Genomic DNA, 25,955 nt, shown 5'->3' with positions numbered 1-25,955 from the left:
AGTAGAATACACAAGAGAAAAGAAGAAGACGAGGAGGAGGAGACCTGACTTTGGTCCCAAGAACTCACAACAATTGGAAAGAGAGACCCAAATACACAAAGTTGTTCTCTATGTGTGCTGTGTCATGCCACCTTCTCCCCAATAATAAAAGAAAGTAGAACACACGAAAGATCGAAACGTTTTTTCCACTTTCCCGGATTATCCTGATGATAATCAAGAGCAGTAGACAATGACTGCTGCTTACACGGCCAGTGCAAATCACAACGCACCTAGTCCTACTAGGTGCACGGGAGGAAAGATTCCACAGAGACAAGGGTAACAAAAATTGAAGAAATTATGCAATGGGAGATTAACAGACTTTATTTCCAGAAGAGAATCGTCCTGTTCAGGAAATAATGATCAGGAAACTCTGCCTCAGAAAAATTAACAACTCGCTCATGAATTCATTCATGCATGCATGCATGCATTCATTCATTCCACGTTGCGAGGGCCTACCGTGTTCTAGGTCCTGGAGGCCCCTCTGGAGACGAGGGTGAGCAGAGCAGTCCCTTACCACAAGCTCTTGTCAATCACAACCACCTTTCAAACGGCCGTGACTTTAAACTGCGTCTGTCGCTGTGGAGGAGGAGAGTCTGGGACGCGGGTTTTCCGAGCGTGGCTCACAGAGCTGCAAGCTGACAAGCCAGCCGCGACGCCTCCAAAGCCCAGCAGCCGCTTCCGTCCGGGGGCCTCCCAAACCCCATGCACTGACAGCGGAACCTCAACTCCAGACTCGAATCCTGGTCCCCACCCCCAAGTCCCGCCCCGCCCTCGCCGACGTCATCCAGCGGCGCCGGGGACGCGGAGAAAGCGCTGTTAACGGCACTTCCTCGTCACGTGACGGTCACGCCCCTCCCCGCGCGCGGTCCCGCCCCCTCCGGCCGCGGTCGCGATTACGCTCCCTGCGGCCTGCAGTAGGAGAGCCGCCGCGGGCCGAGGACGCGCCGCCGATCCAGACCGGGTGATCTCTGGGCAGAACGACGAGGCAAGCCGAACCCCCGAAACTCTTCGCCACTCGAGACCGGAGACGGGAAACAAAACAGGCGGGAATCGGTGGGGGAGGGCTGGAGCTAGCGGAAGGTGTCATGGCGGCCGCAGCGGCGGTCACGTGCCCCGGAGGCCCGCCCTGGAACTTCCGGTCACGTGCCCTCAGCGCCCTCGCAGCCAGCGATGGAGGCGAGACCCCCCGGCAACAGAGGCGGTGGCGACGGCTGCGGCGGCTGGGTTTCAGCCTCGCCCCTGCAGCGGCTGTGAGGAGCGCGGCGGAGCTAACCCTGACCGGACGTCGTTCCCGGAGCCCAGGCCGGAGGCAGTAGCTCCCACCTGGTGAGTTCAGACCGAAGAATGGGGGTGGGCGGGCGGTGAGGGTCTGACAGGCCCCGGGGGCGCGGGACGGCGCGGGTTCAGCCCCTCGCTGTGGAAGTCTTCACGGCCCTGCAAGCTGGCTGGGTGGCTTGCCCTCCTTATCCCGAAATGGGAAGGAGGTGCCCTGCCCCTTAAGCGACTGCCTGAAGGCATTCCGTTCTTCCGGCGAGACGGACTCGAAGGTTTACCGGGTCAGACTCACCTCCCGAGAATGCAGGAAGTGAGGCCTCTCCGGGACACGGAGGCCCTTCCCGTTAGAAAGTCTGCCCGGGAGAGTCTTTCGGTTCTTGTAGGAGAAGTCCCCACCTTGGTGGCTGCGTGCCTTTTTGCTCCCACCTGTCATCCCGCTCTTCAAACTGTTATTTAAGCGTGAGCCATACACCCAGTTTTAGGTATGACCGGCTTGACAGCCATGGAATGGGAAGTGGACCGATACATGGCAATGTGCGATTATTTTATAAATTCTCCGGTGTTCTCAAAGGCTAAGTTGCGGTGAAATTGACGCTTGCGTGCCCATTTTTGCCATCTGTAAAATAAGGGTGGGAGAAAGATGTTAAAACTTGCCCAGGGCGGCAGTGAGATGGCTCAGCTGGTAAAGGTGCTGCTAAGCCTGTGTTCCATCTGTGGGACCCACGTGTTGGAAGGCGAGAACCAATTACCGGAAGTTGTATCCTCACATATACACAATTTAATCTTACTTTTGTGCGTTTTGTTTGGTTGTTGTTGTTCATTCAAAGACTCCAGTTTAAAATAGGGTAAAACAGAGGTTTGTGAGCTCAAAGTTAGTAGTGCCTGCTGGACATGTGTAAAGTGCTGGATTTCGTCACCAGAACCGGCAAAGGGAAAAAATAGAGGACTGTGGGTCCAGCTCAGTGCGGGCTGATAAGCATGCAGGCCTGGGTACCGGAAAGTGACAGGTCTGAAAACAACCGGGTCTGACCCCGTACAATAGTCTCAATAGCCAAACTTGGGGTTTCTTTCTTTTTTTTTTTCTTTGTTTTTTGTTTGTCTTTCGAGAAAAGGTTTCTCTATATTACTGTCTGTCCTGGAACTTGTTTTGTAGACCAGGCTGGCCTCAAACTCAGAGATCCACCTGTCTCTGCCTCCTCAGTGCAGGAATTAAAGGCGTGCACCACCATACCCCGTCCCTGTCCCTGTCCCAGCCTTGTGATTTTTAAAACATTTTAAAGAGAAACATTTCTCCCATGAATTTTTGTCTGGAATTCCAACATAAAAAATCAGTTGCTTCAGTGAATCTGAATTTAGGTGGGTCAGCATCTTATCTCTAAGGACATCCCCTAAAAACACAATTTGGAAACCACTGAGTCACAGTTGTCAAAACCTTAAGTTTTGTTTTTTGTTTTTCGAGGCAGGATTTCTGTGTGAAATAGTTCTGGCTATCCTGGAACTCAAACTCACGGAGATATCCACCTCCCGAGTGCTGGGATTAAAGGCATGTGCCGCCACCACCCGGCCTAATCAAAGGTTCTTTTTTTTGGGGGGGGGTTCGAGACAGGGTTTCTCTGTGGTTTTGGAGCCTGTCCTGGAACTAGCTCTTGTAGACCAAGCTGGTCTCGAACTCACAGAGATCCGCCTGCCTCTGCCTCCCGAGTGCTGGGATTAAAGGCGTGCGCCACCACCGCCCGGCTAATCAAAGATTCTTAAAAGCCAAAACCAGAATAGCCACATGATGAGATCGTAAAACAGGAGGTATAACCTCTGGTGGCATCCTGATGTCTTATAAGGACAACTCTGGAAAGAATTTTGTGCCTAAATTAGCTAACAGGCTTGAATCTTTTTCGAAGCACAGGGTCTCCCGAGTGTAGTAAAAATTGTCCTTGAACTCATAGAGACAGTTCTGCCTCCTAAGTGCTGGGATTATAGGCTTGAGCCACCACACCAAATTTATTTATTTATTATGTATACAGTATTCTGTCTGCATGAGTGCCTGCATGCCAGAAGAAGGCACCAGATCTCATTACAGATGGTTGCTAGCCACCATGTGGTTACTGGGAATTGAACTCAAGACCTTTGGAAGAGCAGGCAGTGCTCTTAACCACTGAGCCATCTCTCCAGCCCCACCACACCCAATTTAAAAGGAGAGATCTGTTGTATTTACTTGGCCAACTGAGTGAGATTGATGGGTTTGAATTTCTCTTACAGTAGTTACAGAAGTACAGATATATAAAAGTAGTTTTAAGAGCTAGGCTTGGTGGTGGCACATGCCCTTAGTCCCGGCACCTGGTGGGTAGAGGCAGTGATTCTCTTGAGTTTGAGGTTAGCCTGGTCTACATAGTAAGTGCCAGGCCAGTCAGGACTACGTATTGAAACACTGTCTCAGAAAAAGAAGAGTATAGGTGTTTTCCTGTTCTAGCTGCCTGCTCCCAAATAACCGACTCAGAGACTTAATATAAATTATAAATGCTGGGCTAATAGCTCAAGCTTGTTACTAATTAGCTCTTATAACTTAAAACCATTTTCATTGATGTTTGTGCTGCCCTGAGGCTCATGGATTTTACCTCTATCCCACTTTTTGATTCCGGCTCAATCTTCCGCCCAGCTGGCAACTCCTGACTCCACCCTTCCTCATCCCATCTTTCTCAGTTTGGCTTTCCCACCTAACTTAACCTGCTTAGCTATTGGCCAGTCAGTTTGTTTATTAAACTAATCATGGTGACATATATTCACACAGTATTCAGACGGAATATTCCACAGCAGAAATAAGTGAAGTACAGAGGAGTATGTGTTCTTTAAAAATACCTGGAAGAGCCGGGCGGTGGTGGCACACGCCTTTAATCCCAGCACTCGGGAGGCAGAGGCTGGCGGATCTCCGTGAGTTCGAGGCCAGCCTGGTCTACAAGAGCTAGTTCCAGGACAGGAACCAAAGCTACAGAGAAACCCTGTCTCGAAAAACCAAAAAATAAAAAAATAAAAATACCTGGAAGATAATTGCAGTCAAAAAAAGAATCAGTTAAAAGTAGTAAAGCAATGGGCGTGGTGGTGCATGCCTTTTGATCCTAGCACTGGAGTTCTCTTAAGTTTAGTGATAGTACTCTATCAGCATGCAGTTTTTTATTAGTGGGTATTTGCCTATTTCCTTCTATCGTGCACTTAGTATTTTCCTTAGTAATTCGTTTGTGAAACCATGCTTATAACAATAACAGTCCACTGTGGTTTCCTTTTAATTTTTGTGGTTTTATATGGTTGTTTTGCCTACATGTATGTCTGTGCCCCCACCACCTATGTGCCTGGTGCCTGAGGAGGCCAGGAGAGACCATCAGATCCCCTGGAATTGAAGTTGGCTAGCAACCAAATCCAGGTCCACATCAATTGAGAACAGTAAATGCTCTAAACTAATAAACCATCTCTCCAACCCCTTTGGGGTTCCTTTGCAAAAAGGAACCTCCAAGGTTTTATTTCCTGTGTTGTTGTACTGGTAAAACATTTTTTGATTACTTGATAGCAAGCATTCTCGGTCTCTTTTCACTCGTTTTCTTTAAGATGGGGTCTTACCATGTATCTCAGACAGCCTTTGAACATGGCAGTTCTTCATTCTGCCTTTGATATCCTGAGCAAATGCCCATGTCTTACGCTAGTAGATATAGCTCACTCTTGCAAACCTCCTTTCCAGGAAACAAGAGTGCTAAAGATAAAAGAGTTTATCTTAAGCCGGGCGGTGGTGGCGCACGCCTTTAATCCCAGCACTTGGGAGGCAGAGGCAGGCGGATCTCTGTGAGTTCGAGACCAGCCTGGTCTACAAGAGCTAGTTCCAGGACAGGCTCCAAAACCACAGAGAAACCCTGTCTCGAAAAATAAAAAAAAAAAAAAAAAAAAAAAGAGTTTATCTTTCTGTATACTTAGAGACATTCAGAAATTAAAGATTTCTGTTGAACCATTGTAAATTTTTCCTAAAATGTCCTGGTAAGGCTGAATTCTTCAATAAAGATTTTCTTTCAATTTTATAAGTACATAATAGATCCTTTTGAGGATTATGCTGTGCTGCTGGGTGCTATATTATAATGAACATAACACATTGAACCTTGATCTTTCTAAAGCTTGCAGTCTGCCAAGGGATATATACATGTTTTTTCACATATTTAATGCTGGAAGGTAAAATATAGTGCATATGATCCCATTGTTATGGATCTCATATCATTATGGATTTCATGTTATGATTTCCAATATGTCAGAAATCTTTGGAAGTCAAGAGAACTATTTAAAGTATACACATATCCTAAATGCCAACTTGGGCTGCTGGTTCCAAGAAACATGTAACAGCAGTGTTAAATATTTCATGCCAAACGGTGCCCACTTCAGGGACGTTAGGGCTGAGAAGAGCTACCTAAGTGAAACTTTACTCCTGGGTTCCATCTCTAAGAAAAACATGGTACTATGAACCCAAACTGCATTTAATATACAGAGCTCAAACCCATAGCCAGTATGATCTCCAAGGCTTTAAAACAAATGGTAGTTTACTTGTGGTGGAATTTGAAAATATGCTTATAGTTTTGAAAGGGGGTGGTGTTTTTGTAAAGTTTTTAGTCATGCCTTTACATTGTAAAATATTAAGGAAATATGTTATATAGTACATACATATTCAGCACATTTCACTGAAAAGCGGTGTATCCTTTAATTTTGTATATTATAAGATCTTGATTTTGGAGACTTATTTTGTGTTCCCCCCTTTTTTTTAATTAATTTTTTTCTTTTATTGAAAATGAATTTTTTTCCCCTCACATAATATATCCTGATTTAATTGTTTTTCCTCCCTCTTCTCTTTCTAGTTCTCATCCAGATCCACTCCCAAGGGATAATAACAAAATAAAATATATATAGTAAGATTTTTTTAAAAAAAAAAATTTTTGTCAGAATTTGATAGAACAAGCAGAAAGAAGAGAAGAGCCCTCAAGAAGGCACAAGAAACAGGCCCACACTTTCACATACTCAGGGACCTCATAAAAACACAATTCAGGAAGCCGTAATCTATCAGAAGACCTGGTGCAGAGCCATGAAGGCCTATGCATGCTGCTTCAGGAGAATTACTTAAATTTATTAGCAAGATGGTGGTGATGCAGAACTTCAGTTCTAACACTCAGGAGGCAGAGGCAGGGGGATCTCTGTGAGTTCCAGGCTAGCCTGTACTACAAAGTAACTTCCAGGATGGCCAGAGCTACATAGAGAAACCCTGTCTCAAAACACCCCCAAAGTAAGTGCTATGAGGAGAATATTAGAAAAGAGTAATAACTTCAGAGATTAGAATCCACTCAAAATAAAATTGATGAAACCAGTTGAGCAGAGAGGGAAAACTGTATCAGGTCTGAGAACAAAGACCTACACATGCAGCTTTGTGCAGGGTTTTAACTGTAAGAAGAGTCTTATGACAGATAATTCCATAAAATAATACATCTTTTCATTGACTGCATTGGGTTTAAAGTGGCCTACAGCAGTACTTTTCATAAAAGAAATATTATAGCTCTTACAGAGTTCTAACGGGAAAAACACAAGGAAATTCCTCCAAGGAATCTGAAAATCACAGAAGCCACTGTAGGGTGACCCCAGTGGGTCTCTTAGCTCTTCCAAATGTGTCCTGTTTATACTAACAAAGATACTACAGATGACCAGAAAAACTTGGCAAGCAAATTATCTGAGACAATTGACAGTTGTGCCCACTGTTCAATAACTTATTTCTGAATTTTTTTAATTTTTAATGGGGAAGATTAACCCAGGGCCTAGAGAATACTGGGACAACATTCAACCTCTGAGCTGCATCTCAGCCTTGCTTCAAATAAATTTTAGTAGAAATAGTTTCTGTGTTATATAGGAAAGGCCATTGTTAAGTACTGAAACTCGGTTCTGTTGATGTGCTGAACTCTTTACTTTCCAGATTTTGTCTTCGCTCCATTTGTTTTCTTACCTTCCCCGCTGAGAGGTGCTTCTGTTATTTTTCAAGCCCAGTTCATTGGAAGCTTCTGCTATAGACTGTCTTTGCTGGAGCTTTTCTTCAAACTACTGATTAACATTATTGGGGTAATTATGTAGTAACTCCCTCCTAACTTTTCTCCAATCTTTCACGGGTTTTGATTGATGTTTCCTAAAATGTGTTTTATATCGTGCATAGTATCATTTTACATTCTGTAGTCAGGGTGAGCATTTAAATTTTTTCTAATTACTTGTTAGGAATATCTATACAAACTTGATATTAAGCATTTAACAGATGCCAGGCAGTGGTGGTGCAGGCCTTTAATCCCAGCACATGAGAGGCAGAGGCAGGCAGATCTCTGTCTTTGAGGCCAGCCTGGTCCGAGTTCCTGGATAGCTCTGCTATACCAAAAAATGGGGGTGGGGGGGTGGTGTTCATAGCTCCATAAATGTTACAAAGTAGATATTTACTCTTGCAAAATTAAAAATAACTAATGCTTTTTTAGTTCTTACCCACATGTTATTCTACATTTGGTTTTATAAATAATCAACTATTGGTAAGACTTTTTTATTTTGGCTTTAATCTGTTTGAGCCACGGTTTCCCTATATGTCCTAGAGCTCACTACGTAGAATAGACAGCCCTCATTTTGCCTTCTTCTCCTAAGTGCTAGTCATTTTTGATAAGTAATGGATCCCCAGTTATTGGGTTCCTTCTCTGAAGGGATAAGCCAAATCAAACTTATTAATAAATCCAGATTTAATAAACAGAGCAAAGCAAGGCGGAGCACTTCCTGTGACTTTTAGGAAGGCAGGATGGGGAGAGCACGTGGCAGGTCTAGCGGGTCTTAAATAGCCTGTAGGAGGTCTTGAGTTCCAGAGGAGGAGGAAATGCTGTTGGTGGCTTGCTGGGCATTCTCAGGGGTCTGGACTGGGAGGAATGGAACTAGGTGGAACTTCCCAACAATTTTATTCAGTCTATGAGTGCATGTGTGCATACCAACTCATAAAATACAGCTTACCTTCTGGGAAGTCAAAGGACAACTGTCAGGAATCAGTTCTCTTTTGTCCTCTTGTGGGATCCAGGGAAATCAGCTCCTGCAATGCAAAAATTCATGTTTTTGTAGATAATCCGGGGAAATAATCAACTTGTCTGTCCATCTAGTCATACATGTAGAACATACATGACATATGTAGTGTAACTCTGAGGTCAACATGACAAAGACAGAAACCTAGTCCTACTTAATTGGATGCTTCAGAAAAACATCTTGGCATCTCACAACAGTTTTCTTTTCTTTTTTTTTTTTAAGATTTATTTATTTATTTATTAAGTTTACAGTGGTCTGCCTGCATGTGTCCCTGCAGGCCAGAACAGGGCAGCATATTTCATTACAGATGGTTGTGAGCCACCATGTGGTTGCTGGGAATTGAACTCAGGTCCTTTGGAAGTGAAGCCAGTTCTCTTAACCTCTGAGCCATCTTTCCAGCCCCTCACAACAGTTTTCTTATCTATAAAACTTAACTAACAATAGAGGCTGCTTCAGAAGATTATTAAGTAGAGACTAAATGAGATTAAAGTTTATAATGGCACCTTGTATAATCTGCCATTGCTTCTTCTTCACGACACGCCCCACCCCTCATGAAAACTGTCTTACTATTGTGCACACTGGCCTTGAACTCTGATCCTCCTTCCTCACAATCCTGAGTACTAGATTACAGGCATTCCTGTGCTAAAAATAAAATTGGGATAATACAAATCGGGAATTAGCTGCTTGAGAAAAGAATTGACTAGAAACAAGCATGGAGAAGCATTGGGGGTGTTCTAAAAATGTTCTGTGTGGTTTGGGTTGTGGTATGTAGACATGCACAATTTTTACAAGAGTCAGAATGCCCTTGGTGTGTTAGTTATACATCTATTTATTTTTAATTTGTATGGGTGTTTTGCCTGCATGTATGTATGTGAACCACAGGTATATTATGCCTGCAGAAGCCAGAAGAGAATATTAGATCCCTGAAGTTTGGTCAACCTGGAATTACAGTTATGAACCACCATATGGGTGCTGGGAATTCAGCCTGGGTCCTCTGAAAAAGCACCATGTACTTTTAACCACTGAGCCATCTATCTCTCCAGCCTCTATACATTCTTTTTTTTAATATTTATTTATTTATTTATTATGTATACAGTATTCTTCCTATGTGTATGCCTGAAGACCAGAAGAGGCTACCAGACCTCACTACAGATGGTTATGAGCCACCATGTGGTTGCTGGGAATTGAACTCAGGACCTTTGGAAGAGCAGGCAATGCTCTTAACCGCTGAGCCATCTCTCCAGCCCCTATACATTCATTTTTATTTACTTATTTTTAACCTACATTTATGTACTTGATTTTTCTCCCTCACCCTTCCCCCCATTAGCACCTTATAGGCATCATGGCAACTTCATCTGAAGAAGTGTTGCTGATAGTGAAGAAGGTTCGTCAGAAGAAGCAGGATGGAGCACTGTACCTCATGGCAGAAAGAATTGCTTGGGCACCTGAAGGCAAAGATAGATTTACAATCAGCCATATGTATGCAGATATTAAATGTAAGTTATATGTACTAACATCTCATGTGTAGTCTGACAGTTTTATATTTTATATTTGAAGAACATACAGTGGTAATTATAAAATAGGATCATCAAATACCTTGCAGATTTACATAGTGTAAACCTATCTTCATTTAAAAAAAAGTTTTTTTTTCCATGTGTACTTTGAAAAGTTCCATAATATTGCTTTGAGCGGATATGCAGTCTAGTCCGTAACTGTTCTCTCTTGAAGGACAATTAAGGATTACTTTAGAATCTTTTACTGCAGATAGTTTCACATAATAAAACTGTGTACTAATATCTTTGAGATTTTGTAGGTAGGTTGGTAGAAGATGGCAAATTGTCCCTTCACCAAAATTTTGCATTTAGGCAAGTTACCTAATTTTGATATGGCTATTATCTGTTGGAAAAAGTAGACTCAACTTTATAACAAAGGTAGAGGGAGGTATACGGAGCTTTTGAGGTCACAGTAGGAGCCCTTGGGGATCAGACCCAAGGACTCTTTGTGTTCTGGGTGCACACTCTACCACTGAGTTACAATAACCCTACCCAAGAACATTGACCTTTAAAGGCTAAAATCAACATACCTCCTTTTTCCGTATTTGCAAGGTTATCTTGGAATTTGTTCAAAATGTATAGTATTTTGCAGTTGAACAATAGGTTTAAGTGCACCAGAAATTTGGAATCTTTAACTTGAAAGAGATTTCTACAATTCTACAATCACCTGAACTGGGGGGGGGGGGGGGATCTTGAATAAGAATAAACCCAGGAGAGTCCTTAACTGTGACCATTAGTATAGATCCACTTATAGATAAAAGTCTTGTGTAGATTTTAAGCACCGTGGTACTTCTAAAACTAAAAAGCAATGAACATGCCAGTAAGCATCCTTTGTGTGCAAGTAACAGTCCTTTCCCAGCGATTCAGCTCCCTGTGTCGGCTGGAAATGACCAAGATCCCTACCTTTTCCATTGAAATAACTTGGGATCTTAATTTCCCAAAGAAATAATAAAAAAACAATTCCTTTTATAACTGGGAGCTACTTGTATTAGTATTGCTTAGAAATAGGAAATAAAGGACTGGGTGGATGGTGTCAGCCTTAAATTTAGCACTCAAGATTTAGAGACAGGCAGATCTACATGGCAAATTCCAGGTCAGCCATGTTTCAGGCCAGCTTGGACTACAAAATGAGAGACATTCTGGGTATATGTGTCTGTCTGTCTCTCTCTCACTCCAGAAATCTGTTTACGTTAAAGTGAGAACTCTGTACAGTATGCCACACTGCCATGAGTTGCCTGCCAATTTAGTGGGACAAAGCCCTCCGTCTCCAACTCTTTGAGGAAGGAAAGGCACTGTTGCCATGACAGCCATTTATTAAGAACATGGGTTCTGGGACTAGAGAGATGACTCAGATGTTAAAAGAGTACTTGCTGTTCTTGCAGAAGACCCCATGCCAGCTCCCAACCATCTGTAACTTCAGTTTTGGGGTGGAATCCAACACCCTCTTCGGGCTTCCTTGGCACCAGGCCATACACATGGTGCACATACATACATGAAGACAAAATACATAAGAAAAAGAACACAAGTTTTGCTGTGTACATATATTTAAGCAATTTCAATCTTCAAATGCTCGTGGTAATAGTGATGATGATGGTGATGGTGGTGGTGGTGGTGGTAATCTTCAGTGACTAGGAATGTAGCTCAGTAGGTAGGGCGCTTGTGTAGCACATACAAAGCCCTGAGTTTGGTCCCCAACACTACATAAACCCAGTGTGGTGGCAAATCCTAGCACATACTATGTAGAGGAAAGAAGATCAAAAGATCAAGGTCATCTCTAACTACAAACAGAGCTTGAGAACAGCCTGGGCTATAAGAGGCCTTGCCTCCAAAGAAAAAGGCCCATTGATTGTGGACTCTGACATCTTCCAAAGTATACTACAGTAGACTTATATAAAATATTCTCAATACCTGTATGCTTGGGGTTTGTTTAGAGACAGGTAAGTTTTTGCATTGCTGAGAATCATACGTGGGATCCTCATAGGAAATGAGCAAGAGTCCCACTAACTGTTGCCATCTCCCAGGTTGTTCCTTAATCATTCACTCTCAGTTTCACTCTCTTTTTTTTTTTTCTTCATATTAAAACTTTTTTTGACAATGTCATGCATTTATATAATGTACTCGGGTTATTCTCACTTCCATTGTTGCTTACTTGCTTTTAAGGCAGTATCTCCTGTATACTAAGCTAGACTCAGGCTTGGTAATATAGCCCAGGTTGTCCTTGAAGTTCTGATTGTCCTGCTTCCAGCTCCCAAGTGCTGGGATTACAGTCTGAGTGTTCTCGTCTAATTAGCTTCATGCTTTTAGGCCAGAAAATCAGTCCAGAGGGAAAAGCTAAAATTCAACTTCAGCTGGTCCTGCATGCGGGGGACACAACAAACTTCCATTTTTCCAATGAAAGCACAGCGGTGAAAGAACGGGATGCAGTGAAGGACCTGCTTCAGCAGTTACTGCCCAAGTTCAAGCGGAAAGCCAATAAAGAACTGGAAGAAAAGAACAGGTAAAGTGTAGATTCTGCTTCCCCACTCTGCTAAGGGCTTGGCACATCTCCCTTCTGTAGGAAAAAAGGATCCGTGCAGTCATTGCCTCTGATTCTCCACTTTTAACATGTGTTTGCTGTGTGACTTCTGACAAGACCGTGCAGCCCTAAAAGTTACTGCATCAGGTCTATCATTTGATTAGGAGACCTGACATTACACTGGTTGCTTTCTCTTTCCCCAGTTCTTATAACAGAAGATATTAAACTATTAGAAGTATGTTTGTGAATAAGAAGCCCAGAATCCATATTGTGGGGTTTCAGAGTTCTGAGTCATCCCCCTTCACTCACCCCACCCACCACTACCACCAGAGGCTCTTTCTCCCTGTGTGTTTAGTTTTTTGTTTCCTTACGCCCTAATAAAAGCCTTTATTCAATTATTTAAAAAATAATAATTTTTTAAAAAAATTCATAGTGTGAAAGATAAAGATACAAAAGCAATGAAATTTTCTGGCAATAGAAATTATTTCATTAACAATATCTGTCCAAGTTATTGATACTTAAACTTCCTTGTGCTTGTTAAAATGATGAATGAGTACTGTGAACTCTGACCCTTTTCTTGTTCACCTTGTGTGTGGGGAAATACAGTACTGTTCAAATACAAAGTGCACTTTGTATTGTAAGCATGCAAATATGTATAAGGCAATTCTTTGTTTTAGGAAATTTAGTCTGCTTCTTCACACTTCCTTCCCTTTATTTGTACTTCATTTATTACTCTAAAAATTATCTAATCCAATGACTTCTACTGCGCAACCATCACAAAATGAAAGGAGTCATGTGAATATCACAGAAGTTTAATTACATTTACTATATCTATCACCAGAATGCTCCAAGAAGATCCAGTTTTATTCCAGCTCTATAAAGACCTTGTTATGAGCCAAGTAATCAGTGCTGAGGAATTCTGGGCCAATCGTTTAAATGTGAATGCAACAGATAGTTCTACATCCAGTTACAAGCAGGATGTTGGCATTTCTGCAGCATTTCTGGTATGTGACCTTTCTAGATTTCTAAAGGGAAAACTAGGAATAGGAAAACTCCAGCATTTTTATAATAGGGACATTTAGGTGTTGGAGGAACGTATCTGTAATACCAACACTTAGGAGGTAAAGGCAGGAGGATCAGTGGTTGAAGAACAGTCTCAATATATTAATAGTTTTCTATAGCTGTAATAAAACATTATGACCAAGGCAGCTTATAAAAGAATTAAATGGAGCTTTCAGTTACAGAGTTAGAGTCTATGATGAATGAGCAAAGGCGTGACAGCAGGCTGCCAGAACAGTGCCTGAAAGCTTACATCTCTGGGATTGGTGTGAAACTTTTGAAACCTCAAAGCCCAACCACAGTAAAATACTTGGTCCAGCAAGGCCATACCTCCTAATCATACTCAAACAGCTGCTAACTGGGAACCGAATATTCAGATGTCTGAGGCTTAGGGAGCCTCTCATTCAGACCCCCACTCAACTATGTGAGAAAATGTCTCAACAAAAAGAGGGAAAATCCTCTGGGTTTGGGGAGGGGGTTGTATAAATACAGACACATGTGTGCCTTAGTGTGCACAGAGAATAGCTTTAGGTGTTGGTCCTTACTTCTGCTTGTTTGAACCAAGTCTCTGGGTTTCGGGGTTTGTTTTTTCCTGCATCTGCCAGGTGTCCTGGCTCAATTGCTTCAGAGTTTTTCCTGTTTCTCCCTTCTATTTTTCTGTAGCAGTGCAGGGATGACACATGCCCTGCGGCATCCAATTTATCTTAGTTTGTTCTGGCCATTGATACTCAATCTTCCTGGACTTTACTCTCTGAGTCATCTTTCCAAGCCAAAAAAGCAGTTTCTCTTGAAAATTTTGGCATTTTCTTTGAAGTAAATTAGTGAAAATTTTATTGTCTGTAGGTGTAAGGGCAAATGCCTTTAATCCCAGCACACGAATCAGGTGGCAGGTAGATTTCTGAGTTCAAGGAAGCCTGGTCTATATGAGTTCCAGTGAGTTCCAGAGCAGTTACATAGTGAAACCTGGTTCAAAGAGAAAGGAAATTTTGTTGTCAATGGTAGTCTTCTAAAATAATCTTTTAAATGTAAATGGTATTTTTACACTGAGGTAAGATCTTACTGTATAGCCCTGGCTGGCCTCAAACTTGAGTCGATCTTCCTGCCTTTGCTTCTAGAGAAGTAAGATTACAGATGTGTGTCACCACACCCAGCTCTGGTACTTTCATAAAATGATTGCTATATTTCACTCATAATACAGACTTAAATGTACAGAGACTGCAATCATTTGGAAAAAATAAGACCATGAAACCTATTTAATAGGAAAATTAGGGCTGCATTATCTTTTCAATTAAGAAACGGGGTTTTTTTTATAGGAAAAGGATGAGATCAATATTTACTCATTAACAAGAATATGAATAGGAAGCCAGGAATGTGTGTACCTGTAATCTCTGCACTTGGGAGGCAGAGGTAGGAGGATCTTCAGGTCGAGGCCAACGTGAACTACTTAGAGAGTTCCAGCCTAAGCTGGTTCCAAAGAATTCCTGTCTCAGCAGACAAACTAAAAACTATGAGTAGCTGTTACATGTATTTAGTATGTTTCTGGGGGATTAGCGGTGAGTCAGATTCATAGATCCTTTCCTAAGGAAACCAGTTAGCCAGTGTCCATTTAACTACTAGCCAAGGTTCACAGAGGCTTTGGCAGCTATCCACAGACTTCTGTTTCAAAGCTGCAGTAGATCTCCGATGTTGGCCACTGTTGAACGTGTCTATATAACCATTTCAGACTTAAAAAGAAGCAGGCTTACAAGTCTCCTGGAATCTGATAAACAAGTCCAGGCTTATTTAAGCCCTGTCTCTATGTATAGGGTTCGTGTATGGGGCTTGCTCTGCCTACAGTTTGCTCACAAAGTCTGTTTCACCTCTGTATTATCCTTTGGGAGCTTAGATATACTCTGTGAATATCTAACAAATGTATGTAAGTACCTATATTTGTGGTCTTTGTTTTAGGCTGATGTCCGGCCCCAAACAGATGGCTGTAATGGTTTGAGATATAATTTAACTTCTGATATCATTGAATCTATATTTAGGACCTATCCAGCAGGTAAGATGACTCAAGTTTTGGGGGGGTTGGTTTGGTTTGGTTTTGGTGTTTTGTTGTTGTTGTTGTTGTTTTTGTTTTTTGTTTGTTGGTTTGTTTGGGATTTTGTTTGTTTTTGTTTTTTCAAGACAGGGTTTCTCTGTGTAACAGCCCTGGCTGTCCTGGAACTCACTTTGTAGACCAGGCTGGCCTTTTACTCACAGAGATCTGCCTGCCTCTGCCTTCCAAGTCCTGGGCTTAAAGGTGTGCATCACTACTGCCCAGCCCAGTAACTGATTTTAACTTTAGATGATTAAAGGAATTGTTTAGATGAATTCTATTTGTAGAAATGAAAAGCCTATCAGGGGCTCTTTAGCCTTCAGCACACTGGAGTAAATGAATGCTGCAGATAACAGTAAGTGTGCTGCTCTGCCCCACTCCCAGCTCATCCCCTCACTCGTGCCTTGACCCCAGCCCTGATGGCTTGTGATACGCAGCCAAGAATGAGAGCCACTGCTTTCTCAGTTACTCTACTCTCTAAACAGTGTTCCTTGAGTCAGATACTGTCTTATCTCACCTACCCAGCGATGGCTGCTTGCCATTTCTAGGACAGTAGTTCAACTTTCTTAATGCTGCAACCCTTTAATACAGTTAGTCATGTGGTAACCTCCAACCATAAAATTATTTTGTTGCTACTTTATAATTGTAATTTTGCTACTCTCATGAATTGTAATGTAAATATCTGATATGCAGCCCCCAAAGGAATCATGACCCACAAGTTGGGAACCACTGTTCTAGAATATTAGCACAGACTTTAGTGTTCCCTTTGTGCATATATTTAATCACCATAAATATACTATGAAGTAGGTACTAATAAGGAACTAATGTACAAAGAAAACAGTTTGCTCTAGGGTGACCTAAACAGTAAATGGCAGTGATTCTAAACACTGATAACTAAACTGGAAGCTTCCAGGAGAGCTGAACTGGTAGTGCCATGAGTATTAAAAGTTTCATTCTCCACCAACTAACATTTTCTTGTATTAGTGAGGTCTGATTTCCAAGTATGCTATTGAAAAAAATGTTTGTGGTTTATAAATGATGTCTATAGTTTGTAAAGATTCATAGATGGTACCTCACCTAAATCTATTAAATTTTATCCCATATTTATAATCCTGTAGTATATGAGTGTCATGAAAACTTTTAGTATTTATCCAGTTCTTAAGTTGGAAGGTTCTTAAGAAATAGGAACTCATATAAGATCTTATGTGGGGTTTTTTTTCTCCCCACAGTAAAAATGAAATATGCAGAAACTGTACCACACAACATGACGGAAAAGGAGTTCTGGACACGTTTTTTCCAGTCTCATTATTTTCACAGGGACCGACTAAATACGGGATCAAAGGATCTCTTTGCAGAATGTGCCAAAATAGATGAAAAGGGTAAGCGTCTCTCCCTGACCCCTTGACACTCACCTCGCCATTCTTGACTCTTAGACCTACTAATAATATCTTTTAAATATATCTGAGAAAGATGAGCTTTAAACCTGTGTTTTTGTTGATTTTTCTAGGATTAAAAACAATGGTTTCATTAGGAGTAAAAAACCCAATGCTAGATTTGACAGCTTTGGAAGATAAATCGTTAGATGAGGTAAGAAGTTATAAAGAGACAAAATGATCTTTTCTTGGTTTTCAGTGTTTCTGTTTTACATATGCCCTAAATTAGATAATCCACTTGTAATACCCTAAAATAAAAAGAGTACTGTTAACGTGTCAGAAGTGCTTTTCAGTATGCAACAAGCCCTGAGTCTCCATCCTTTTTTTTTTTTTTAAGTGGGGCGGGAACTTTTTTTGGTACTGCTGTTTGCCATTAAAATTGTCTTAGGCTACCAATGAGTTGACTCAGTGGGGCAAAAGTACTTGTTCACAAGCCTGACCTCCTGAGTTTGAGCCCCAGATCCCACAGTGGGAGGAGAGAACCAATTCACAAAGGTTGTCCTGTGACTTCTACGTGAGCACCCATGCTCACCACACACGTAGATCATACACACATGCTTTAAGAAGTAAGTTAAAATTGCCTTAAAGAACTCAGTTCTCGCCGGGCGGTGGTGGCGCACGCCTTTAATCCCAGCACTCGGGAGGCAGAGGCAGGCGGATCTCTGTGAGTTCGAGACCAGCCTGGTCTACAGAGCTAGTTCCAGGACAGGCTCCAAAACCACAGAGAAACCCTGTCTCGAAAAACCAAAAAAAAAAAAAAAAAAAAACTCAGTTCTCTGTGAATTGCTTAACCTTTTTAGAAATAATTTTTAAGCTTTCCCCATGAGCAGTTCTCCAGAAACTGAACTCACTCCCATTGTTCTAGTAAACAAGCATACATCTATTTGCTTATCTGCCAGCCTCTATTGGTATTAACCCATACGGTTATGACTCCAGGCCTCCTGCTCATTTCTGTGAATACTAATTATGTAATGATCTAACTCCAAAGGTGCCAAATCATTTACTCAACTGTAAGATTGGTATTTATTTAAATTTTTATGAAAAAAAAAATTTAGTTTGCCTACCTGCTTGTTTGAATGGGTGCCATGTACATGCAGGTGCCCATGAGTACGCAAAGAGGGCATGCAATACCCTGGAACTGAAGTTACAGACAGTTGTGAGTTGCTATGTGGATTCTGGGAACTGAGCCTGTACCCTTTGCAAGTGCCCTTAACCATTGAGCAATCTGTCTGGTTCCTTTGCTTAGGTATTTAACATTCAGAATAAAACAAACCTTTGATGATCCTCATGGACCTGTTCTTGGCTCTTCCATGTTTTATTTAAAAAGCATTAACATTTGCTTAGGTAGTGACTTGAACCACCTCCCCTCCAGTAATGCTGATCATGTTCCCTCATAGCTCCTTTATTTCCTAACCTTAATAAACTGACTGGCTTACAGGGTTTTAATAATTTATCAAATAATTACAAAAAAATTATACCATGTGCTAGGGAAGGCCACTGAGCAAGAGTAGGCTGACTCAGGGCAGCTACATTTTGCTGAGAACAGATTGAGTGGCAGTTGTCAAATGAAAAATTGTGAAGAAAGCAGTAAGGGTGGTATGGATAACTGCAGGGGTTGGGGTTGGTTGTAGTTAGACCTTAGAAAGCTGATCACATGCCCTGACTAACAGCTGGAACATATAATAAAACCAGGAGTTGAATCTGCATCTTGTTTGTTCATTTCGAGCCTGTATGTGTTTGTATACATGTGTGTACAGGGACAGGTGCAACTTCAGCCATTGTTCCTTAGCTTCCATGCACCTTTTCATTTTCTATTTCTTTAGATTGTTGTGTGCATGAACATGATGAATTTTAACCCCTGCTGTTCCCCTCTCCTAATGAAATTTCCCAATAAGTCTTCTACTTTCGTGTCTTTTGTATGTTTGTGACCCACTGAGTTTTGTCAGGGTTTCTTTCATGACCATGGTAGTTTATTTACTGAAGCATAGGCAGCTTCAGTAACTGCACTACTGAGAAAAATGATACTCCTTTCCCCAGAGGCAATTGTCAATAGTCATGGACTTATCCCCTCCCGTGATAAATGTTATGCCCAATTTTATGCAAGTCTTGTGCAATGGCTGAAATGAGTGCAATGGTGGCATTATATCCAGAAGATGCCTTTTTGCCACATGCCACTCCATCCTCCAATTCTTCCACAGTATTCCCTGAGCCGTAGAGGGTGCGAAATAAATTACCCACTTAAGGCAAGCTCTCTACCATCCCTTAATTTCAGCACTTCCACCTTATAACCGCCACTCACTATAGTAAGAAGCTTCGACATGTATATATGAGAAGGATTAATGGATCGCATGGTAGTGATATACCCTTTAATCCAGCACTTGGGAGGCAGAGGCAGGCAGATCTCTTGAGTTTGAGGCCAGTCTGATCTCCATACACATCTAGTTCCAGGACAGCCAGGGCTGTTACACAGAGAAACCTTGTCTCCGAAAAACAAGATTAATGAACAAAGAGGTCATGAATTTGGAAGAGAGCAAGAAGGGGTAGATGGGAGGTTGGGGGAGGGGATAAAAAGGGAAGTGAGAAATGATGTGATTATACTGTAATTTCGCCGGGCAGTGGTGGTGCATGCCTTTAATCCCAGCACTCGGGAGGCAGAGGCAGGCGGATCTCTGTGAGTTCGAGACCAGCCTGGTCTACAAGAGCTAGTTCCAGGACAGGCTCCAAAGCCACAGAGAAACCCTGTCTCGAAAAAAAAAAATTATACTGTGATTTCGATTTTTTTTTTCCTTTAAGTTTCCGGTTGTTTTAAAGACAGCATTCCTCTATAGCCCAGGCTGGCCTTGAATTTAAGAGATCCCCCTGCCCCTGGCTCCTGAGGGCCAGATTAAAGACATTCTCTATCAAACCTGTCTTTTTTTTTGGACTTTGGGAGGTTTTTGTTGTTGTTGTTTTGGTTGTTGTTGGGCATTTTGTAGGGAGTAATTGTTTTGTTTTGAGGTTAATTTGATGAATCTGGCACTACCAATATATGGATGTGGACATGAGACATTCAGAAAATAGTTTAAATAGTAGTGGTTCACTGCTTTGCACCTGTGATTTCTCTAGCCACCAACTTTTGGTTAGGTCTTCTGTATCAAGCATGAGTTATTGCCTGTGGATGTGGATCAAGCCTGGAATCCAAGCAGAAAACAGTTAACTACCCATATACTTGTGCCACTGTGAGACCAAGAGTGTAATTGGTGCTGGGATATTACTTAGGATCACTGACCTGGTAGTCGAGACCAGATCTCTCATTGGGTGGTATGTGCTGAATGGCAAACGAGTCCCAGGATTTCACCTCTTTCTGTGTCCCAACAATCTAGCTTCCCAATTGTGTATTCCATAATAAGTCAAATTTTTATTTTGGTATTTACTTGTTTCTCACAGGGTTATGGCATTTGCTCTTTGCCATCTACTTCCAATTCCAAATCCATAAAGGAAAACAGTAATGCTGCCATCATCAAAAGGTTTAACCACCACAGTGCCATGGTCCTGGCTGCTGGTCTCAGGAAACAGTTAAGTGTACATGTAGAGACTGTCACCGACCTTTTCAGGATGACCAGGTGAAATGGTGGTAGTGTTCAGTTCAGCAATTTTAACATGAGCTTGTTTTCCCATTTGTTTTTAAGACAAGCACAAAATGGACAGAATGGTGAGCCCAGCAGCATAGATGGAAATTCTGGAGATGCAGACTGCTTTCAGCCAGCAGTCAAAAGGGTATGGACATCAAGTTAGGCCATTTGGGGATTGCATTTCTCTGGGTATAAGTATTTAAATTCTTTATATTGCTTATTATTTCCTAAGGCTGGTTTTGATTTTAACCAAGAAGAGGCATTACCATCACTTGCAGAACATTATAAAACTCAGTGTCAGCTTAACCAGCAAACTTTCCATTGACTCAGTTCTGATCAGTAGTTTTTATTCAATTTTTCCTTCCCTGTGTGTACATATAAATTGTGTATGTGTGTGATTCTGTTTTCTGAGGGAAATTTTTCAACAAAGACAGTAGATAGAAAGTTTCATGTGTTTGTTTGCAAAGAAAGTTAATTGTTCCTAACATTAACATTCTCTCCTTTGAGAGAATGAGGAATTGTGGATCAAAGTAGCTACTTGCTCATTATTTCATTGCATTCTAAGTCCCTTCTCCCTATTTACAGAAAGGATACTTAGAGACCAGTTAAACAGTACACATGAGAAGTTTAAGGTTTATACTCTCCTACTTCTACACATTTGTGGTAAAGATGGGAGCAGTGTGCAAAGATTTAGATAGAAATACCTAACGCAGGACTGCAGTCAGGACAAAAGCAAAAAGTTGATGTCTTTAGCATATCCATACAGATGAGGTATATGCGGCCATTGTAACGTTATTAGAATTAATGGGGCTGAGGCATAACGTGGTGGTAAAGAATTTACTGAGTCACAAGATGCTGGATTTGATTCCTCGGCACCAAAAAAAGGGGCATATAGATGAGCCCCCATGTTACGATTACTGATTTTTATGATAGCCTTATCAGGATTTTAAACACATTTTCAACTTAGCAATATTTTCAACTTATTATAGTAGGATATGTATGGCCTAATTCAAAATGGAGAATGTCTGTATTGCTTCAAAAAGAGCTGATAGCACCAGATATAATAGGTACACCCATAATCCCAATCTTTAGCAGACTGAGATAGGATCAAAAGTCTATATATCATATACTACAGATCACTCATTCTCATTTTTTAAAGGCCAGGTATGGTGGTGTACCACTTTGATATCAGCACTCAGGAGGCAAAGGCAGGTGGATCTCGTTAAATTTGAAACCAGCCAGGGATACACAGAGGAACTGTCTTAGTTATACCCAATATAGCTTGACGGTGTTGCATGCCTTTAATCCCAGGGCTTGGGAGGCAGAGGTAGGCTGATCTCAGGGAGTTCTAGGCCAGCCTGGTCTACAGTGTGAGTTCCAGGACAGACAGGGCTACACAGAGTAACCCTGTCTTAGGGGAAGGGGGTGGAGACCGGCACGTCACAGTACTTCATGTTTATTATTGATAAGAACACCAGCTTAGCCATTTCTAGCTCCGTGGTGGGAAGGCTTCCTTTTTCATTATCGGCTTAATTTTAGTTTTTAGTCAGTTTCTGACAAAATTAAAAATACCTTGTCAATTGTAGGCGAAGTTACAGGAGTCCATTGAATATGAAGACTTGGGAAACAACAATTCTGTGAAAACAATTGCACTGAATCTCAAGAAGTCAGACAGGTCAGTTTGGCTGATAGAAGTGAAACACTTATGTAATAGTCAATACAGAATGTACTCTGAAAGTCTAAAGTCAGTTTGGCTGCTATAAAAGTGCAGTAGTTTTCTTTTTGAATGTTTACTTTGTGAACTGGGTATGATTGTACATACCTGTGACCTCAGCAAGAGGGAGGAAGTAGGAGGAGCAGTAGTTCAAAGATATCTTTGGCTGTGCAGCAAATTGAAAACCAGCCTAGACTAGTAAGACTCATCCAGAACTCCAGTTCCAGGAGATCTGACTCGCTCCTGACCTCTAATCATACCAGACACACATGTGGTGTCCAAACATACATGCAGGAAAGACATTCATAAAATGGGTCATTAAAAAAATATATAGCTGGTGGTAGCGCATGTCTTTAATCCCAATACTTGGGAGGCAGAGGCAGACTGGTCTCAGTGAGTTCTAGACCAGTCTGATCTACAAAGCAAGGCCAGGACAGGCAGAGCTGTACAAATACACCCTGTCTTGAAAAACCAAAAATGGGGGGGCGGGGCTGGAGAGATGGCTCTGAGGTTAAGAGCACTGACTACTCTTCTAGAGGTCCTGAGTTCAATTTCCAGCAACCACATGGTGGCTTGCAATGAGATCTGGTGCCCTCTTCTGGTGTACAAGCATACACCCAGGCAAAACAACGTATACATAATAAATAAATCTAAAAAAAGAAAGAAAGAAAAAGGTATGTGTGTATAACCACCTGAAATGTATTCTAAATGATTAAAGCCAAGAACTAATTTTGTTGTTTTGTTTTGTTTTTAGTTTTTTGAGACAGGGTTTCTCTGTAGCTTTGGAACCTGTCCTGGAACTCATTCCGTAGACCAGGCTGACCTCAAACTCAGAGATCCGCCTGCCTCTGCCTCCCGAGTGCTGGGATTAAAGACATACACCACCACTGCCCAGCAAGAAAACTATTATTACACTTGGTATATATGTATGTGTGTCACAGAAGTGTGAAAGTCAGTATGTGTGAATGTCACAGCAAATGTGTAGAAGTCACAACAGCTTGGGATCTGTTTCCTCTTTTCACTTGGGACCCAGCTCTAGTCGTCAGACTTAGCAGGTACCTTTACCCTCTGAGCCACTTCACAGGCTCAAATTTTGGATCTTCATGCTATTTTTTTTTCTTACTGCGTTTTATAGAAATAAATTATAAGGGCTGGAGAGATCACTTCATGGTGAAGAACACATGTTGTTCTTAACAGAGGACTCCAGTTTGTTCCAACACCCATATCAGGTGGCTCCCAACCACCTGTAACTCCACCTCCAGGGAATCCAACACCTCTGGTCTCCACAGGCACCTGCACTCACATGCGCCTACTTGCCTACCACCACATAACATACATACTAACTAAAATAATAACAGTAAAATTATTTTAAAAAGAAATTAGTAACTTTAAATTTTTCAAGTGTGGTATCAGTTTTTGCCATGGGGAATGTTTTGTTGATGCTAAAATATTTGAAAGACTGATATTGAACACCTTTTCTATGTTTGATCGGTTATTTCTCCTGTGCTGACCTCCAGGTATTATCATGGTCCTACTCCAATTCAGTCATTACAGTATGCAACAAGTCAGGACATTATTAATTCTTTTCAAAGTATTAGACAAGAAATGGAAGCTTATACACCCAACTTAACTCAGGTAGGTGACTTTTACTTTTTGAAAGCCAGAATTCTTGTAGCTGCTACCCCACATTATAAGCGCAACCGGAGTGAGCTGTGTAACAGAACATTTGTTTTCTACTGGGTTGCATGAGGCCCTTTTCAGTTAGGAAACTGAGTGGGCCTGATGGTATACACCTTTAATCTCAGCACTTGGGAGGCAGAAGCAGGTGGATCTCTGTGAGTTCCAGGAAAACCTGGTCTACTGAGTGAGTTCCAGGACAGTCAAAAAACTACACAAAGAGCCGGGCGGTGGTGGCGCACGCCTTTAATCCCAGCACTCGGGAGGCAGAGGCAGGCGGATCTCTGTGAGTTCGAGGCCAGCCTGGTCTACAAGAGCTAGTTCCAGGACAGGCACCAAAGCTACAGAGAAACCCTGTCTCGAAAAAAACCAAAAAAAAAAAAAAAAAAAACTACACAAAGAAACCCAGTCTCAAAAAAAACGGGGGGGGGGGGGGGGCGGGGAGGCAAAGCAGTTGCATAACTAGCTTGAAGCACACAGGGCAACCTGGGATAGTCAGTTCTCTCCACCATATGGGTCCTGGGATTAAGCTCTGGTTGTCAAACTGCCAGCAAGCACCTTTACAAACTGAGCTATCTTGGTGTCACCTATTTAATTTTGTCTGACCATAGTTGACTATAAGAAACCAAAACCTCAAAAATCAAAATTGTGAAGGCCAGAAGGATAGTTATGTAGTTCAGAGACTAGTAGTATATGCTACTCTTGTTTCAAAGGACTCAACATTTAGCTCCCATAACCCACAGTGGTTAACTCTCACAGCCACTTGTAACTCAGCTCCATGGGATCTGATACTCTTTTCTGGGTGCCAATGGCACGCGCACACACGCACACACGCACACGTATATTCACTAACACAGACACACATACACATATATAAAAAGTAGTAGTAAAATCAATTTTTCCGAAGGTTCTGTTAAGGGATCTCCTATATTCCTGGTATGTGGGATTTTCCACACAGACCATTTCTAGCATCAAAAAAGTGTTTCACTCTGGTTACTGTTTGTAACATGTTTGCATAGGAATGGCATGGTGGTGCACACCTTTGGGAGGCAGAGGCAGGTGGGTCTCTGAGTTCAAGGTCAGCCTGGGCTACAAAGTGAGTTCAGGACAGCCAAAGATAACACAGAGAAACCCTGTCTTGGTGGGTGGGGGCGGAGAAGATTCCAAAAGGATGCTAAGTCAGCTTCTGATTCGTTTCTTTCAGGTTCTCTCGAGCAGTGCTGCTAGCAGCACCATCGCAGCCCTGTCACCTGGAGGAGCACTTATGCAGGGAGGGACACAGCAAGCCGTAAACCGTATGTTCTGGGCCCCTTCTCTCCTTCTTCCCTTGCTTAGTACTAAGGAAATGTAAGCTTGTGATGGCTTGGCTTTTCTTTAATTAATTGCTAAGTTTCCTTACTGGGAGTAGAGAGGTTGTCTGAGTGTTGACACATGTGGAGGTCAGAACAGCTTACAGAGTCAGTTCTCTCCATCACGTAGGTCCTGAGCTCAGGTCACCAGGCTTAGCAGTAAGTGCCTTTATTCACTGAGCCACCTCACCAGTGCTGTATTGGCTTTTCTTTAAAGAACTGGGCTATTTTGCTAAGAGTAAGTGGGTGTATGGGAGTGGGTTTGGGGTGATAACCCAGACATGCTCTGCATGCTCTACACTGCTGAACTGTATGCTCAGCACCTAGAGTGGTCAGTTTCAGGACTGCAGAAGTGCTGTTGCCCTAGGGCCTCTTCTTCCTGTTGCAGAGATGGTGCCAAACGATATTCAGTCTGAACTGAAACACTTGTACGTGGCTGTTGGAGAACTTCTGCGGCATTTCTGGTCCTGCTTTCCTGTTAATACACCATTCCTAGAAGAAAAGGTTAGAACCGATTGTAAATACAGCCAACTACTGTGGTAATAACAGAACTAAACC

General features: G+C 42.0%; 2 protein-coding genes across 4 annotated transcripts in view; one reads left to right on the top strand and one right to left on the bottom strand.

Moving 5' to 3' along the window:
• Hps5 (HPS5 biogenesis of lysosomal organelles complex 2 subunit 2) overlaps nt 1–776 on the bottom strand; it is a 40,472-nt gene extending 39,696 nt beyond the window's left edge. For 2 of the 3 annotated variants that reach the window (XM_057756423.1, XM_057756425.1), the window contains exon 1: nt 496–776. The gene's annotated coding sequence lies outside the window, so the exon portion shown is untranslated. The remainder of the gene's footprint in view (nt 1–495) is intronic. The other variant, XM_057756424.1, reaches the window with a different exon arrangement.
• A 398-nt stretch (nt 777–1,174) lies between these two features.
• Gtf2h1 (general transcription factor IIH subunit 1) overlaps nt 1,175–25,955 on the top strand; it is a 30,139-nt gene continuing 5,358 nt past the window's right edge. The window contains exons 1-13 of the mRNA XM_057756433.1: nt 1,175–1,365; nt 9,737–9,905; nt 12,267–12,459; nt 13,319–13,481; nt 15,484–15,577; nt 16,843–16,992; nt 17,121–17,200; nt 20,473–20,600; nt 20,715–20,802; nt 22,244–22,332; nt 23,889–24,006; nt 25,253–25,343; nt 25,786–25,901. Coding sequence (XP_057612416.1) covers nt 9,752–9,905; nt 12,267–12,459; nt 13,319–13,481; nt 15,484–15,577; nt 16,843–16,992; nt 17,121–17,200; nt 20,473–20,600; nt 20,715–20,802; nt 22,244–22,332; nt 23,889–24,006; nt 25,253–25,343; nt 25,786–25,901 — 1,464 coding nt within the window. The 5' untranslated portion in view covers nt 1,175–1,365; nt 9,737–9,751. The remainder of the gene's footprint in view (nt 1,366–9,736; nt 9,906–12,266; nt 12,460–13,318; nt 13,482–15,483; nt 15,578–16,842; nt 16,993–17,120; nt 17,201–20,472; nt 20,601–20,714; nt 20,803–22,243; nt 22,333–23,888; nt 24,007–25,252; nt 25,344–25,785; nt 25,902–25,955) is intronic.

This window comes from Chionomys nivalis, chromosome 23 (assembly GCF_950005125.1).
Source record: "Chionomys nivalis chromosome 23, mChiNiv1.1, whole genome shotgun sequence".
NCBI lineage: Eukaryota > Metazoa > Chordata > Mammalia > Rodentia > Cricetidae > Chionomys > Chionomys nivalis.
Note: the sequence above shows the minus strand (reverse complement) of the source record. Positions and strands in the feature narration are given on the sequence as shown.